A 16,645-nucleotide genomic window follows, 5' to 3' on the forward strand; every position below is an offset into this window, starting at 1 on the left:
AAACTGACATTTGTTATTAATTTTAAAGATTATCAAAAACTTTATCATTTTACTTGATTCTGGAGTGAAAACATTCAAGTAGATCTGCAACCAGTGTTTCTAGCAAGTTCACTCTTGAAAAATTGTGGCTGACAAATGGATTACTACTAAACATCTATACTTTTCTATAAACAAATATTTTCTTTATTTTCAAAATTAGCATATTTTCTAGTTAATATGTATATTTTTCTGAAAAAAATCAAAAGTGGTGATTTTGAAATTTTTTTAATTTCTATTTTGAAAACAAATTAAAGTTTGATCTGCTTTAAGTGTGTTTTATATATATATATTTTATTTTATTATATATATTTTTATTTTATATATATATATATATATATATATATATATATATATATATATGTACACTTTGGCAGCCCTGTCTAACACAACTGATTGCAGATCTATGTGCATTTTTATAATCCAGATTAAGTAAATACAGTTTTTAAAAATTTAAAAAAAGATTGCCAACATGAGAAATTCTAAAAATGACTTGAAGCGCACAAGTAAATTTACAAGATAGGATTATTTATCTTGTACAGCAGCAATTCATCTATAGATTTGTTGCAATTCCTTACAACTATTTCTTATCCTTGATCTTTTTATTCCATTTTATGAACTACAAGCATTTGAAAAACTCTGCTAGATAATTGTAAAGAATGCAATTTGTAGTCAGTATATACGAATGTAATTTTATGGAGAGGACTGCCAGTGATCTAGCAATGGAATTATCTCCTGCATGTTGAATGCACAATAAACCTAATTTTTAAGATACACCTAACAGGTAAAGTTAGGCCAATTATCCCTCCTAAAGTATAAAATACAAAAATTCATTATCTAAATTATTTAAACACAATAAATAAAAAAACATTTATTTTTGTCAAAATACATTAAAAATAAAGATTATTTTGTTGTATAAGTAATTATAAACAAATATATTACCATGTCTTTGCCTTAAAAATAAATGATCTGATGTAAATAAATAAATATTTATTGAATAGATGAATAACATTTTTGTTATTAACTTGCATTCATTTTTTATCTACCTATCTCAACAAGAAAACTATAAATTTTGTTTACAATAATTAGGCAATCTTAGATAAATATTCAGTACTAAAAATAACATCGCTTTAAAATGGAACGCATCCTCATTAACAATTTCATTAATTCAAATAAATCAATTTTTTTTATTTCCTTTTTTTTAATATTTTAGAAAGCACTATCATAGTTTTATTTATTATTTAATACATAATATTTTTCTTATCAATAATTAATTTAAAAAGCAATCATGAATTTATTCAAAAAAATGTATAACTAATTATAATTAATTATTTATAATTTTTAGACAACTGTGAGATCCATTATTATAACCCATCTAACTTGTTTGTAAGCTCAAAGGTTATCTGTAAAGATTTCATAGAATAATATAATTTTATTCTTAACATTATCATTTTTGTATGTGATAATCTGTGTGTGTATGTTTTTTATGTTAGTGTGTGTAAGTATATATGTACATGTATGTATATATGTGCATATACATGTGTTCCACAATTACGCTCTATTTTTCTTATTATGAACAGTGTTTAAATCTCTTCATGAAATATTATAAATTATAACAGAAATAATGATTTTATACATATCAGTTTTATTCTACTTCTGTTTTAACGTTGGAATATCGTCTACAACAGGGGAACATATTTTTAAATATCAGTAAGTATCGGTTTGCATGTAGTTTTGATTATTGTGCATAAAATCTAAAATAAGAAACTGCATGGTTTTTATGACTTAACAAACTTACATCTTTCCTATTCTACAAGTATAACTAACGAAAAAATAAATCTCATGTAAAATACAAATCCAATAATTTTTTGTGGTCTTTATTTTATTACTTAATTATTACATTAATTTTAAATTAAAATTTTTTTAAAGTTTATTTTTCAATTACTCACTTAAGATACATTTATCCTAAAGATTTTTGCATTAGCATCTTGAAACTTTAATTCTGTAAAGTAAATTCTTAGAATGTCAAAGAAGCATGTATGATATATAGAAACCTAACTATCAAATACTACCAAAATATAATATAATATTTAATTCCTCAAATAATTTTGCATTTCCAAAAGTTTTAGACACCGCTGTATATGTGCAGGCATGAAACTGAGAATATAGATTCAAAATTACATCTTCACAATTATTTGTTTTATATTTAAAACAGATTTAATAAAATTTCTTTTCTAAATTTTAAAAGTAATTTATAAGCTATAATATGACGACAAGTTATCACACAAAATAATTTTTTATATCACTATTAAATATCTCTTATGCATACATACAAAAATCATCAGAAATATAATAACATATCTTGAGCTACATCAAAAAATCAAAACAAGTTTTCAAAATATAAAAAAAATAAGCTGTCAGATCATTGTTTTGACCTATAAAAATGAATCATGGAAATCAATAACACTAGTCTTAAATTAAAAATTCTAACTCATCCTTTCAATTATGTTTACAAAAGAACTACTAATATTTTTATTTTAAAAAACTTGAAATTAAAATGGTTCTCTATCAAATCAGGTAACAGAACGTTTTCACTTAACATTACACAGTACTGCAGTGTAACAAACTTATGATTATATTCTCATTTTTAATTAACTACCAGTACATTTCAAAGGTCTTAATTTATTTCTCACATATGTAGTTAAATGCTTTACAAAGATTCAAAAATACAAAAAATACTTTTTTTCCACAGCTTAAAATTAGTTACAGATTTTCCTTTTCTGAAAATACAATCCTCATTCAGTAGGACACATATTATGATTGTTTAAATGATAGAAAAATCTGTCAAAAACATATTTTTTTTAAATTTTAGTCAATTATGATAAAATATCGAATGATGGTTACAACAAAAATATTAATCTTCTTCTGAATTACTTATCTTTATCAATTTTAGTTTGTTAGGAAATTTCCTCACTAATGAAAAATTTATTAAATGAGGGAGTTTTCACTAAGAAATTTTACAACTTTGATATATGTTCCAAACCTATTAATCTCTCCTTTTTTGTTTTTTGAATGGGCTTTTTTTATTTTTTTGGGACTAATTACTCAGGTCAACAATGGAAAAGTTGTTTCAGAACTAATAACTGATTCTTACTGATTTTTGTGTGCTAGTTTCAGGAAAAATAGTCAAAAAATTCTATAACGTACCAATTTTTCACTAAATCAATTTTTTTTAATATTCTCAAAATTGATAATCAATATATTTTATTTATAAAACGTTGAATAAAAAATTACACTTGTGTTAATTATTTTTGATACTTTACTATTAGTTTGCTTATATGGAATGAATGCAAGTAGTGTTCATAATTTTGGTTTGATACAGTAAGATGAGTGACTAATAAGATGATGTAATATGATTAATTAGAGGGACTTCATTAGTCATTTTTGTCAAGCTACTAGCTAAAATGATGACTCATTCATTCTTACTTCCCTTCACTCTACTAAAATAAAAATAAATTAAATGCAATTAGCACATCGTGTTGAAAGGTTTTGCTAATGTTAAATATTTTCTAGACCTTCTATAGTGTAATAAATTTTCTTTCATTTTTTGAAGTTATTTTATTTGTGCTGTCCTTGTGTTTTAATATTTCAAAATGGTTTCAAGGGGTTGTGTAAATTCACCTGAACCTTCTGTTAAATTCGTGGTGAAGAAACAGCAAAGAAGTATTACAGACTTTGTTAAAAAAGTGTACATGCCTATTTCAGGATAAAATTTGGTGACCAATATAAAACGTAGGCTCCTCATACAGTTTGTTTTACTTGTGTGGAAGAGCTACGCAAACGAACAAAAGGTAAAGAAAAAGTCTTTTCTGTTTAGAGAACCAATGAACTGGAGAGAACTACAAAATCACAGTAATGATTGCTGATTTTGTTATTGTAATGTATAAGGGTTCAATCTAAAAAATAAGAAAAAAATTGTGTATCCAAATTGTTATTCGTCAATACACTCTGTACCTCATGGCCAGTACCTGTACCTTCAGTTCCAGAAAAAACTAGAAGATACACTCAAAAACTCCAAAACAGAGTCCTAGGATGATGACAATATAATGATGATATGGATTTTATTTCTGGTAGTTCTGAACTACAACTTTTTTCACAGCATCAACTGAATGACTTGGTCGAGATTTAAGTCTTCCTAAAAATTCAGCAGAACCTTTAGAATCTAGATTAAAAGAAAAAACTTAGTGGCCCCATGCACTTCTTTCTCATAGTACAGAAACAAACTTCTTTACTCTGTACTTTTCTGAAGATGGAAGATTAATTTATTGTAACAATTTTCCTGGTGTAATGGAGCAGTTGAACATAAAGTATGATGTGAATGAATGTAAGCTATTTATTGAATCATCCAAAAGAAGCCTCAAAGCTATTATTCTTCATAATGGCAACGAATATGCTTCAGTAAGATTCTTACAGATATTATCTGTAAGATTGCTACAAGAATTTAGAATTAGTTCTGTCTAAACTGAAATATTGCGATCATGAATGGGTAATATGTGGTGACCGAAAAGTATGCTTCTTGGACAGCAGGGAGGATACACCAGATGGTCTCGCGCTGATGGTGTCGGGACGGACGGAGGAGGAGGTAGAAGATAAGGCAAACTTGGCGGTGGCAGTCGTCAGCAGATGGCTGGGGGAGAGAGGACTACGACTGGCACCGCACAAGACGGCAGCTTTCCCGATCACCGGCAGAAGAAGACTGAGAGGAATGTCCTTCATGGTAGACGACGTACGGGTCCACACGTCCGGTTGCGCTAAGTACCTGGACGTGTGGATTGACAAGAATGGGCTGTCTAACACCCACCTCAGAGAGGTCACTAAGAGGGCCGAGAAGATACAAGACGCTCTACAAAAACTAATGGGCAACAAGAGCGGACCACGGGCGAGCAAGCGACGGCTGATCCTTTCAGTGGTTTCTTGCTGTACGCGGTCCCGGCCTGGAAGGACGCACTTTCGAGAAAGAAGAACGTACGGATGCTAGCCTCCCTTACCAGAAGAGCGGCGATACGCATAACATCGGCGTACCGCACCGTATCTGGATGCGCAGTGGCAGTCATCGCAGGGGTGCCTCCCATCGAGCTGCGGGCCACGCAGCTGGTCTCCACATACGAAGGAACGCCGAAGGCGGAAGCCGGGAGGCAGCTGATGGTCAACTGGCAGGAGATGTGGAGAACGGCTACGGCTGGGGCATGGACCAGGAGACTGATCCCGGACTTGGGACCGTGGGTCAGGCGGAGGCATGGGGAGGTAGATTACTTCCTCACGCAGTTCCTGTCTGGACACGGGGAGTTCGGGGTCTACCTACATCGGTTCAAGAGAAGACGGACACCGAGGTGCTTCTACTGCGGTCAGGATGACACGTCGGAGCACACCTTTTACGAGTGCGAAAGGTGGGCTGTGGTCCGGCGTAGGCATGGCACAGATGGCCTCACTCCAGAAACAACTGTAGCTCACTTGCTGAAAGGGAAGAGAGAATGGGATGCGGTACAGAGCATGGTGGCTAGCATCCTGAAGACGAAGGAGGTACATGGAAGAGAGTGGGGAGAAGACTTCTAGGCGCGGGTAAGCAGCAATGTCCCTAGCAAGTATACTGTGTGTTTCTTCTACTATATATATTATTTTTGTGTTGTATTGTATTGTGAATTCATTGTCTCCATTGTCACTGTGGTTGGTACTCTACGGCCGGCTCGAGATGACAAGCACGATCGCTTCGACCGTGTGCAGGAGGGCCACGGCTAGAGGTGACATCGCCGAAGAGACAACATGAAGTGGGTTTCATTTATTATGTATTTTCCTTGTATTGTATGATTGTGGTATTATTTTATTTTATTGATTGTGTTCCTTCTAACGGTTACGAGGGCACTCACAGCGAACGTGCCCGCGGATTGCGGAAGGAGGAATAAGTTCAGACGCCAACGTGATGGGCTGCAACTGAAGGGAGGGTTCTTCGCTATTGTCCTGATTGTGTTTTATTTATCTTATTTTATGTCATTTTATTGAGTTGTTTTGTGTTTTGCTGCCGGTTGAGGAGTGCAATCGCAGCCAACGTGATAGTGGTGGCTGACTGCGACGAGAGCTGACGCAGCAGCGGGAAGTTACTGTGTTTACTGAATTTTATTTTATTGTAGTGTGTATTTCATTTCTTTTGTTTATGTTTTTGTGTTTATATTGCTGGCGGGATGGCATACACGATCACTGCGACCGTGTGTAGGAAGGCCACGACCAGCGGTGACGAAGCCGAAGAATGAGACGGATGGGAAGAATAGACTTTTATTAATTATGTATTCTGTATGGGTGTGTTACTAGGCTTAACTGCGTTTTCCTGATGGCGGCTAAGTGGTGGTGTGAGTGTGTTTTATTACTTGTGTTGTGTCCTGCGGATGGGTGAAAAAAAAAAAAAAATAAATAAATAAAATAAAATACAGGGGGCGAATCGTGGTCGCCGTGCAGGGCCAGGGAGGCAGCCTGGATGCAGAGGACGCTTTGGCTCCTTCATATGCAAGAATGAAGGTCAGTTGGGGTGCTCCGATGATGCATTTGGGACCCTCAGGTGTGAGAGGGGGACGCGGCGGTTTGCCGGCTTCGCGCAATGCGTAGCCGGCAACCTAGTGTAGGGACGGGAAGGGTAGCCTCTAAGTGGAGGGATGTAGTGGTCGTCCAGAAGAGAGGGCTGCTGCATCTTGATGAAACTGAGAGGACCCCGATTCGACGCCAAAGAAAAGGCAAGACAGGGGGGCAGTCGACTGCCACGACACTCCGACATTCCTGCGCATAGCCTAACGGCGGAGGCCGGGGATGTTGGGGGTGTTTAAGAAAAAAAAAAAAAAAAGGGAGGATACACCAAATATCCCTGCTTCTTGTGTGAATGGGACAGCCAGGACAAGAAAGAACATTGCAACAGAAAATAATGGCCACATATGGTATTATTAGAACCTGGGAGAAAAAATGTAATATGGAAAAGTTTGGTCGATCCACAGAAAGTCCTCCTACCTCCTCTTCACATCAAACTGGGATTGATAAAACGATTTTTAAAGGCTCTATTTAAAGAAGGAGAGGATTTAGAGAAGGAGACATGTATTTTAAAATACATGTGACATAAGTTTTCTCAACTGTCAAAAGCTAAAGTGAAAGAAGGCATTTTCACTGGTCCAGATATTCGTAAACTATTGAAAGATAAAGTCTTTCAAACTAAAATGAAGGCTATTGAAAAAGAAGCATGGGAAGCATTTAAAGAAGTTGTAAAGAAATTTCTTGGGAACAATAAGGACCCAAATTTTAAGTGTATAGTGGAAAACATGCTAATGAAATTCCAAGACTTGGGTTGTTCGATGAGCTTGAAGGTACATTTTCCGCATTCTCATATTGATTACTTCCCCGAAACTCTTGGTGGTGTAAGTGAAGAACAGGGTGAAAGATTTCACTAAGATAATAAAGAAAATGGAATGCAGATATCAGGCAAGATGGAATATGAGCATGATTGCAGACTGCTGTTAGTGCATTCATAGAGATGATCCGCAAGCTTACTATAACAGAAAATATGGTCCGAGAAGCATTGAAAGGAAAAGAAAAAGGCAGTACCAGTCTTTGTAGAAGTAAGAAAATGTGCAAAAATTCTTTCTTTAAGTCCTATTACGTTTTTACAAATAAAAAATTTTCATGAGCAATACATATACAATAAACCATTTTTCCACTTTGTTTTTTTAGTACTGTGAAAAATTCTTATATGATAAAAAAAAATGGTGGCTATATTTGAAATCAGTGCACAAAATAAAATAAACATCTTTTATCAGATTACAAACAACTTTGAAATTCCTTAATTTTGATGACCTGTGTTATTAAAAATACCACTAATACATCATATGTATAAGCTGCACATAATTAACTCTGAAAAGAAATGAAAGCATTTGTTTCATCTTATTTATAAGATATATATATATATAAATAATTGTTTTTACCTTACGCGTTCCTATACCATTCTTCCGATTGCGATGAAACTTTCGTGAGTTGTTTCTGAATTAGTTTGGACCCGCTAGATGGTGAAGGAGATGAGATATTTCAAAAAATTGTATTTATGGTCCGATTTGGCTCATATTCACAATATATTTAGTTACGTGAAAACAAATTTTTTTTGCGAAAAATGGACCCACTAGGTGGTAGCACCGGGTTCAAAATATTTTGGAAAATTATATTTATGAAATTTGGCTCATATTCAGAATATATATTAATTACAGGAAAAGAAATAGTTTTTTGTGAAAAAGGGAAGAATTTGAAAAAGGGAAAGAGGCGAAGGGGTGAATATTGGATGAGGAAAGAGGGAAAAAAGGAAAGATTAAATTTTGTAATGTTCAGTTTTTTAATGTTTTATCAAACTTTCATTTGTGTTCGTTTAATCTATATATATATATATTTGTATATATACTCAAATCTAGCAATAGTGAAGCATTGCCAGGTCAGGTAGTATAATATAAAAGTAAATAAATGAATATTACTTTAATATTTAAAAAAATACTATAACATTCCATCAAGCTGATCAACAAATAGTTATTTGTACAATACTCATTTCAATATATATATATATACGCGCGCGCGCGCGCACACACACACACATATGAGGGTCGTTCAGAAAGTAACCTCCATTTGGTTATAAATAAAAAACAGTTATAGGTAAATACATTTTATTACATACATCTTAAAACTACATCTTTCCTCTACTTTTCAACATAATTACCATTTAAATTTAGGCACTTATCATACCTTTTCACTAACTTAGAAATTCCAGCTGCAAAAAATCTCCCACCTGTTCCTTACTTATGGTTATTCCGAGTAGAACTTAATAATACGTTATACATAGATTGCATCAGTGTAAGGCAAATTATCAATATAAAAACAAATTATAAGATAAAAATGTTGTGTTTAAAGTCCATATTAATTATTTAAACATAAACATATAGAATAATGTAAATATATTATATATAAAAAGTAGAACAAAATATTTACAATTCAGAAGCCATTACTGAAAATTATTTTGAATACATATTTATATATATATATATATATATATATATATATATATTGAATAGGATGCAGATAAATCATATTTATTTGTATACGTATTCTAATCAATATCACTCATATTAAAAACTTTATTAACAATAACTGTTTGAACCTCAGAAGATAGTATTTTTATTGCATTTAAAATTAATTGGTTAGAGGATTTTCCAAAGAGTCTGGCAATTTATTACAAATGGTAACAAAAGCATATTATTGACTTTTCTTATAACACTAAGTACTTTGTTGAGTTATACAAAAACAGTTTCATTGTCTGGTTTGATAAAAAAGTATATTGTTATTTTTTAAGAATGAGTGACCGTTCATTTTAGCATAGATTTCACATTCATTTGGAAATGTGGATGGAGAAAGTAAGATGGTCAGATAAAATGAAGAATGATCAGGACTACAAAAAAAAGAGAACTTATGCAGGAATTACACAAAAAAAGGACATATGGTTGAGGGAAATGGAATCTAGGGAACTGCTGCACTGGAAAGGTTAGTAGACAGAGAAAGGAAACGAGGAAGGGAACAAATAAGAAGGCTTGGGAGTGAAACAAGATGGGGACCAGGAGAGCCGTAAGGGATCTCCCATCAGGCAGAATATCAGATGATAATGAAGCACATTCATAAAAAATATAAGCACAAGGATACATTAGCTTATTTAATTAATAAATATAGCTCTACATAATTATCTAACATAAACTTTAATAAGACTAATCTAACAGGAATAAACTTTTACAGGACCAATTTTTTTTATTACTTGCTATATCTAGATATCTGAGGATTCTGTTGGAATTTTATTAAAATGTCAAAAAGAAATTTCTCATATTATAAAATTACAGCACGTTAGTTTTTTATTTTAATTTTTTTTTAAATTGTATTTACAAAAGTTATGGAGATAAGTGTGAATAAGAAAAAAATAAATAGAAATAGCAGAAAAACAACTGAACATCCTGAAGAAAACAGGACTACCAGAAAAATAGCTTTTGAAGATATAGATTGAATAACAAATATAACAATCATCCAAACATATACAATCAACTTTTGTAAAAATAAAAAAACAGAAAAATTGAAACACCAAGGTGAAATAATTCAACCAAGTAGATGAGATAAATAAGCAAACAAAGCAAGAATAAGCAAAATACACAAAATCTTCCTCATGTCAAAGTGTTATACAACAAAAAACAAATATCTAAGATGAGTGAAGTTAGGCACTACATCACAGTAATCTGATCTCTCTTTTCTGTTTAATCTCCAGATTCATTATTACGTGACAACAACTATTGTTTAAATATATTTGTTTACTATTAATAGGGTTTGAAAAATACAAAACTTCCTTAGTTGGGATGACAAAAAAAGTTGATATCAACTTTTACTGTTAGACCAAATGTAAATTTTGGGTTACTGTGTAAACAGACCAAATTTTATACCATATTATTAGGAGTAAAAAAATAAAAAATGGCTCTTCGATCATAGAGATATTATTTCACATTGAACTACTTCGTTCAAAAATTTATATATCGTTCCAGTTAATTCTCCTTTTTCTTTTTTAGATTAATTTACCAACTAAGCTCAAGACTTTTGTAAAAGAATATGGTATGAATTTTTTGTAGCATTTTGCATTTAAAATATTTTAATCGTTAATTATTCTTTTGTATCTTAATTTTAATTATTTGAGTCAGTTATAAATTTAATATTTCTTTGTCGAAAATCATGTCTTACCAGTTTTAATTTTTGTGTTTAATCTAGTTTCTCCTTTATTTTTTAGGCACAGTAGTGAGCTGTACAAAACTTTACATGAACGTACAAAAAGAATGTTGTTTGACCCACTTGTTAAGTTGGAGGTATGAAGAATTATATGATTTTTTTTTCATGAAACTTAATATGTAAATCAATACTTTAAAAACAGATTTTTCAAAAATGAAATTCATCATTTACATCTCATACATATCATCCTCATCTCATTGGTCCATGGGAAGGTTGCTTATTGTTCACTAGCTGAACAATACACATTATACAATATAATGTAATTGTAGTGCAATTCAGTTGCAACATACACATTAGGAATATAAATAAGTAATTATATAATTGGAATTAAGAATTAAAAAATATATATTACTCTACATATCAATATGCCAAGCTCACTTAAATAAAGAAATTCATCCCTACAAGTTAAAAAACTTTGATGGGTTAATATCGTACCACCGATTATTAAGTAATAATCAATTAATATATTCACAAAAACAATAAATAATTAAATAACCACACTTTAAAAAATATTTTCCCATAAATATCTCCTAAATCAATCCTCAAAAAAGAAGTTCAGATGCAATGATGATTGTAAGGTAAAACCCATCATTGATTGGGCCGACCAGATCCACGTAAATAGTTGTTTATTCATGTAATAGTTATAGACTGTTCAAGACCAACTATATCAAACTCTGATAGAATTTCACTGGAATTTTTCTTTCACTTTTTCTTCCAATATAGGTAGAGGTGTGCCTTTCTTTCTATTAGAATATATTTGTACAGTTGATGTCATTTTAAATGATACATAGATAGTGACTGAAATGTAGATGTGGTTGCCTAATAAAACTGTAATGTGTGTTCTGTTTTCTCATTTTCTACAACAATAAATGGAAAGTTAAAACATCATGCAATTTGTCTTTCTGTACTATCAAAAACTTTCTTTTCTCATAACTCATTTGATTCTTCTCCCTTAATAATCTTCTCCCTTTCTTTCCGAGCTAACCTTTTAACTTAATCATAATTATGTCGCACATCTCCAACCATCAGTTTTATAATTATTTTAATGGGTCATAAATTAAATGACTACACCACACATCCTCAAAAATCCGTTTTATATAATTATTTTGAGTTTTATAATTTTTTACTTCATTCTTTTTTTGCCTCCTTGCTTTTTTTTGTCTTCAGTCATTTAACTGGTTTGATGCAGCTCTACAAGATTCCCATCTAGTGCTGTGATTCCCATCTATTTTGATATACCCCCTACATCCTACATCCCTAACAATTTGCTTTACATATTCCAAATGTTGCCTGCCTGCATAACTTTTCCCATCTACCTGTCCCTTCAATATCAAAGCAACTATTCCAGGATGCCTTAATATGTAGACTATAAGTCTGGCTCTTTTAACTATATTTTTCCAAATGCTTCTTTCTTCATAAATTTGTCGCAACACCTCTTCATTTGTCACTTTATCCACCCATCTGTTTTTAACATTCTCTTATACCACCATGTTTCAAAAGCTTCTAATCTTTTCTTTTCAGGTACTCCAATCATCCAAGTTTCACTTCCATATAAAGCTATGCTCCAAACATATTTTTTCAAAAATGTTTTCCTGGCATTTAAATTAATGTTTGATGTAAGCAAATTATATTTCTGACTGAAAACTCGTTTCGCTTGTGTTTTTCTGCATTTTTTATCACTGCTGCTTCGTCCATCTTAGTAATTCTACTCCCCAAATAACAGAATTCTTCTACTTCTATCATCTTTTCTCTTCCTATTTTTATATTCATTGGTCCATCTACATTATTTCTACTACATTTCATTCCTTCCAATTTTTTCTTGTTTATTTTCTTGCGATAGTTTTTTCATAGGGCTTCATCCATGCCATACCCTGTTTCTTCTAAATCATTATTTCTCTCAGCTAGAATTACTGTATCATGAACAAATCGTAGTATCTTTATCTTTTCACCTTGCACTGTTACTCAGGATCTAAATTGTTCTTGAACATCATTAAATGATAGTTCTAGGTAAAGATTAAAAAGTAACGGAGATAGAGAATATCCTTGTTGAACTCTTTTTTTATTATAGTTTCATTGTTATGTTCTTCGATTATTAGTGTTGCAGTTTGGTTCCTGTAAATGTTAGCTATTGTTCTTCTATCTCTACCCTTCAACCCTAAATTTTTTAAAACGCTGAACTTTTTATTCCAGTCTACATTATCAAATGCCTTTTCTAAGTCTATAATTGCTATGTATGTCGGTTTGTTCATCTTTAATCTTCTTTCTACTATTAATCTGAGGGCTAAAATTCCTTCCCTTGTTCCTATACTTTTCCTGAAACCAAACTGGTCTTCCCCTAACACTTCTTCCACTCTCCTCTCATCTTCTTCTATACAGAATTCTAGTTAAGATTTTTGATGCGCAAGTAGTTAAGCTAATAGTTCTGTATCCTTCACATTTATCTGCTCCTGCTTTCTTTGGTATCATGACAATAACACAAGACTGGTGGAACTTCCCCTTTTTTGTAAATATTAGACACCAGTTTGTACAATCTATCTATTACTTCCTCACCTGCACTGCACAGTAATTCTGTAGGTCTCCTGTCTATCCCAAGAGCCTTTCTGCCACTCAATTCTTTTGATGCTCTATTCGATTTAGATCACAGTATTGTATCTCCCTTTTCATCCTCTTCAATATCTCTTTTTTTATTCTGCATGTGCATGGAACGCTCCTTGTTTGTTCCCTTTTCTAGTTTAGTTGGTGGAAGGAATATGAAAGCAATTTAGTTGTCTTTTCAATTGTGATCAGAAGATGGCGGAAAGCAAGGGCTCTTTATTGCCAAATCTGTCGAAAAACTCAATGGAAGGGCAAAAGAGTAGGTAATTAGTAAAAAAACTAATTATGTTTTTTTTCTGTGTACATAAAAATTTTAATTAAGCACCACTTTACTATTGTGTTTTAAGCAGACATTTTATTAAGTTATTATCTAATAATAGTAAAAAATATTATCTGTAATGCTATTTTATTATTTATTCTGTTAAACCGAATACAGTTTTTAAGCACAGTGTGCTTAAAAACCGTGTACCATATTCTTGAATGTGATAAAGTGTAGAATTAGATTATTATCCTGCTTCCAGCTATTCTATTTGATTCTTTTTTTTTCGGTTCTTTTATTTTACAGCAAACTTTGACCATAGCCTGAAAAATGTCCAGAAACTTTCTGGAGGAGCACCCCCACTAATTTTAGCTACGAGCTGCCACTGATCATTTCTCTTTCCATTTCTGAACACTTTTCTTTGATCCACTGTTCTTTCACTAATTTTCAGTTTGTGTTTATAGTATTTCTTAATTGTTGATAGTTCCTTTTACCTTCTTCATCACTAGCATTCTTATACTTTCTATGATCATCCATCAGCTACAGTATATCCTCAGATATCCAAGGTTTCCTACCAGTTCTCTTTGTTCCACCTAAGTTCATTCCCTGCCTCCATGGCGTGAATGGTAGCAAGACGCTATCACAACCCCAGGTACTGCTACTACCCAGGACCTCCGAACGAAAGGCCATCTTGGCCTTTCATCCGCAGGTCTTGGGTTTGAATCCCAGTCAGGCATGGCATTTTCACATGCTACATATCATTCATGTCATCCTCTGAAGCTGAATCTATACTTAATGGTGATACGGGAGGTTAAAAAACTAAAAAAAAAGTTTGTTTCTGCTGATTTAAGAATTTCCTTTTTAACATTCACTATTCTTCTATATTTTCACCTTATCATTTTTACTCAGACCTCTTGCGACGTCCTCCTCAAAAATTTCTTTACCTCCTCTTCCTCAAGCTTCTCTACATTCCACCGATTCATTTCACATCTTTTATTCAGGTTTTCAAACCACAGTCTACATTTAATTATCACTAAATTATAGTCACCATCAATGTCTGCTCCAGGATATGCTATGCAGTTGAGGAGTTGATTTCTAAATCTTTATTTAACCATGATATAATAATCTATCTGATTCCTTGCAGTATCACCAGGCTTTTTCCTTGTTGGAAATTACAAAAATATACTTCATGCAAAACTCAATAACTCAGCCCCCCTTTTTTATTCCTTTTACCCTGTAAATCATGCCCATATTCACCCACAATATTTCTTCCTTGCCTTTTGCAATGCTTGCGTTCCAATTTCCTACTATTATTAAATTTTCAACTCCTTTTATATATTTAACTGCTTCGTCAATTTCTTCGTGTACATTCTACCTCATCATTATCAAGGGTACTTGTAGGCTTATAAGTTAACTATCATTGTCGGTTTTAGGTTTTGGTTTTATCATTATTACAATGATTCTAATGCTTCGCTTTTTGAAATATTCTACTCTTTTCCATTGTTCATCATGAATCCTACTTCTGTCTGCCGTTTACTTGACGCTGAGTTAATTATTCTAAAATCACCTGACAAATGTCGTTTTCCTCTTCCCACCAAACCTTGCTAATTCTTGTTACATCTACATTTAACCTATCCATTTCCCTCTTTAAATTTTCTAACCTACCAACCTCTTTTTAACTTATAACATTCCATGCTCCAACTCATAGAATGTTATGTTTCAATTTTCTGATGACCTCTTCCTTAGTAGTCCCCCACCTGGAGATCTGAACGGGGACTAGTTTACCTCTGGAATATTTTACAAAGGAAAGTATCTCTATCTTTGTTACATGAAAATGCAGAGAGCTACATTTTCTTGGAAAAGAAAAAGCTGTAGTTTAACATTGCTTTCAGCTGCCCACTACTCAGAAGATTGAGTGATGTTGATATGGCTGTTTAAGTCCTCCTGACCTATACCCTTAACAACTTCTGAAGAACTGCTGCCCTCTTTCAGGAATCATTCGTTAGTGTCTGGCTCTAAACAGATAGATACCTCTCCAATATGGGTGCACTTTGGTCCAGCTACTCTGTATCACTGAGCACTCATGCCTCCTCACCATCGGCAAGGTCTCATGATTCATTGAGGGAATGCCTCCTTTCAAGAGTTTGAAAAAATGTCATCTTGAGACTCATTTTTAATTTTATCAAACCACTTACTTTTCAATATTCTCCTGTAATAACATGTTTTGTAAGCTTCTAATTGTTTCCTACTTGCTTCTCTTATTTTCATGTATCACTACTATAAAACAGTATCCTCTATAGAAAGGTTTTTTAAAATTTGAATCTGTGTTTGATATTATCAGACATCTTTCTGTATGATACCTTTCGTTGTTTATACAAGTCTGATTTTGATCTTTATCATACTTTAATTATTTAAATACGGAACTTGCTTCTTAAATAGCAAAATTCTGTAATTTCATCTGTATTATGTTCCCTTATCTTAATATTTAATTCCTTATTATCCTTCTTTCAGTCATTAATACTTTATTACATTTGTTTTATTTATTTTAGAACCAATTTTTTTTTTCTAGTAATTAAGTACTCCATTCAGAACTAGTTGTTCTTACCTTACCTGATACTTCATTGGTATAAAAATGTAATTCTTACTTTAGTACTTCCTTTTAGTTCTTGTAGTATATTCATTCTTTCTTCTGCTAAATAAAACAATAACTATAATAATAATGTACCATACATTTCTATTCTTTATTCAGCTGAAGTCTTTTAGAGCTCTATCAAACTCTGATTTCAAATTAACGTCATTTGAATGGTACCATTAATTTATTTTTTCTTCCTGCAACACTTCATTTGATAATTTTTTTCTTTTTACTCTTTTTATATATTG

General features: G+C 32.2%; 1 protein-coding gene across 5 annotated transcripts in view; it reads left to right on the forward strand.

The window, feature by feature from the left end:
• The window catches only part of LOC142331725 (uncharacterized), a 499,803-nt gene that overhangs the window by 479,506 nt on the left and 3,652 nt on the right, over positions 1–16,645 (forward strand). For 3 of the 5 annotated variants that reach the window (XM_075377774.1, XM_075377775.1, XM_075377776.1), the window contains exon 2: positions 10,913–10,988. In XM_075377774.1, the coding sequence (XP_075233889.1) occupies positions 10,959–10,988 (30 nt within the window). In that variant the 5' untranslated portion in view covers positions 10,913–10,958. Of the gene's footprint in view, positions 1–1,567; positions 1,747–10,912; positions 10,989–16,645 lie in introns of those variants that run through there. The other 2 variants (XM_075377772.1, XM_075377777.1) reach the window with 2 other exon arrangements.

Source organism: Lycorma delicatula, chromosome 10, assembly GCF_047948215.1.
Source record: "Lycorma delicatula isolate Av1 chromosome 10, ASM4794821v1, whole genome shotgun sequence".
Taxonomy (NCBI): Eukaryota; Metazoa; Arthropoda; class Insecta; order Hemiptera; family Fulgoridae; genus Lycorma; species Lycorma delicatula.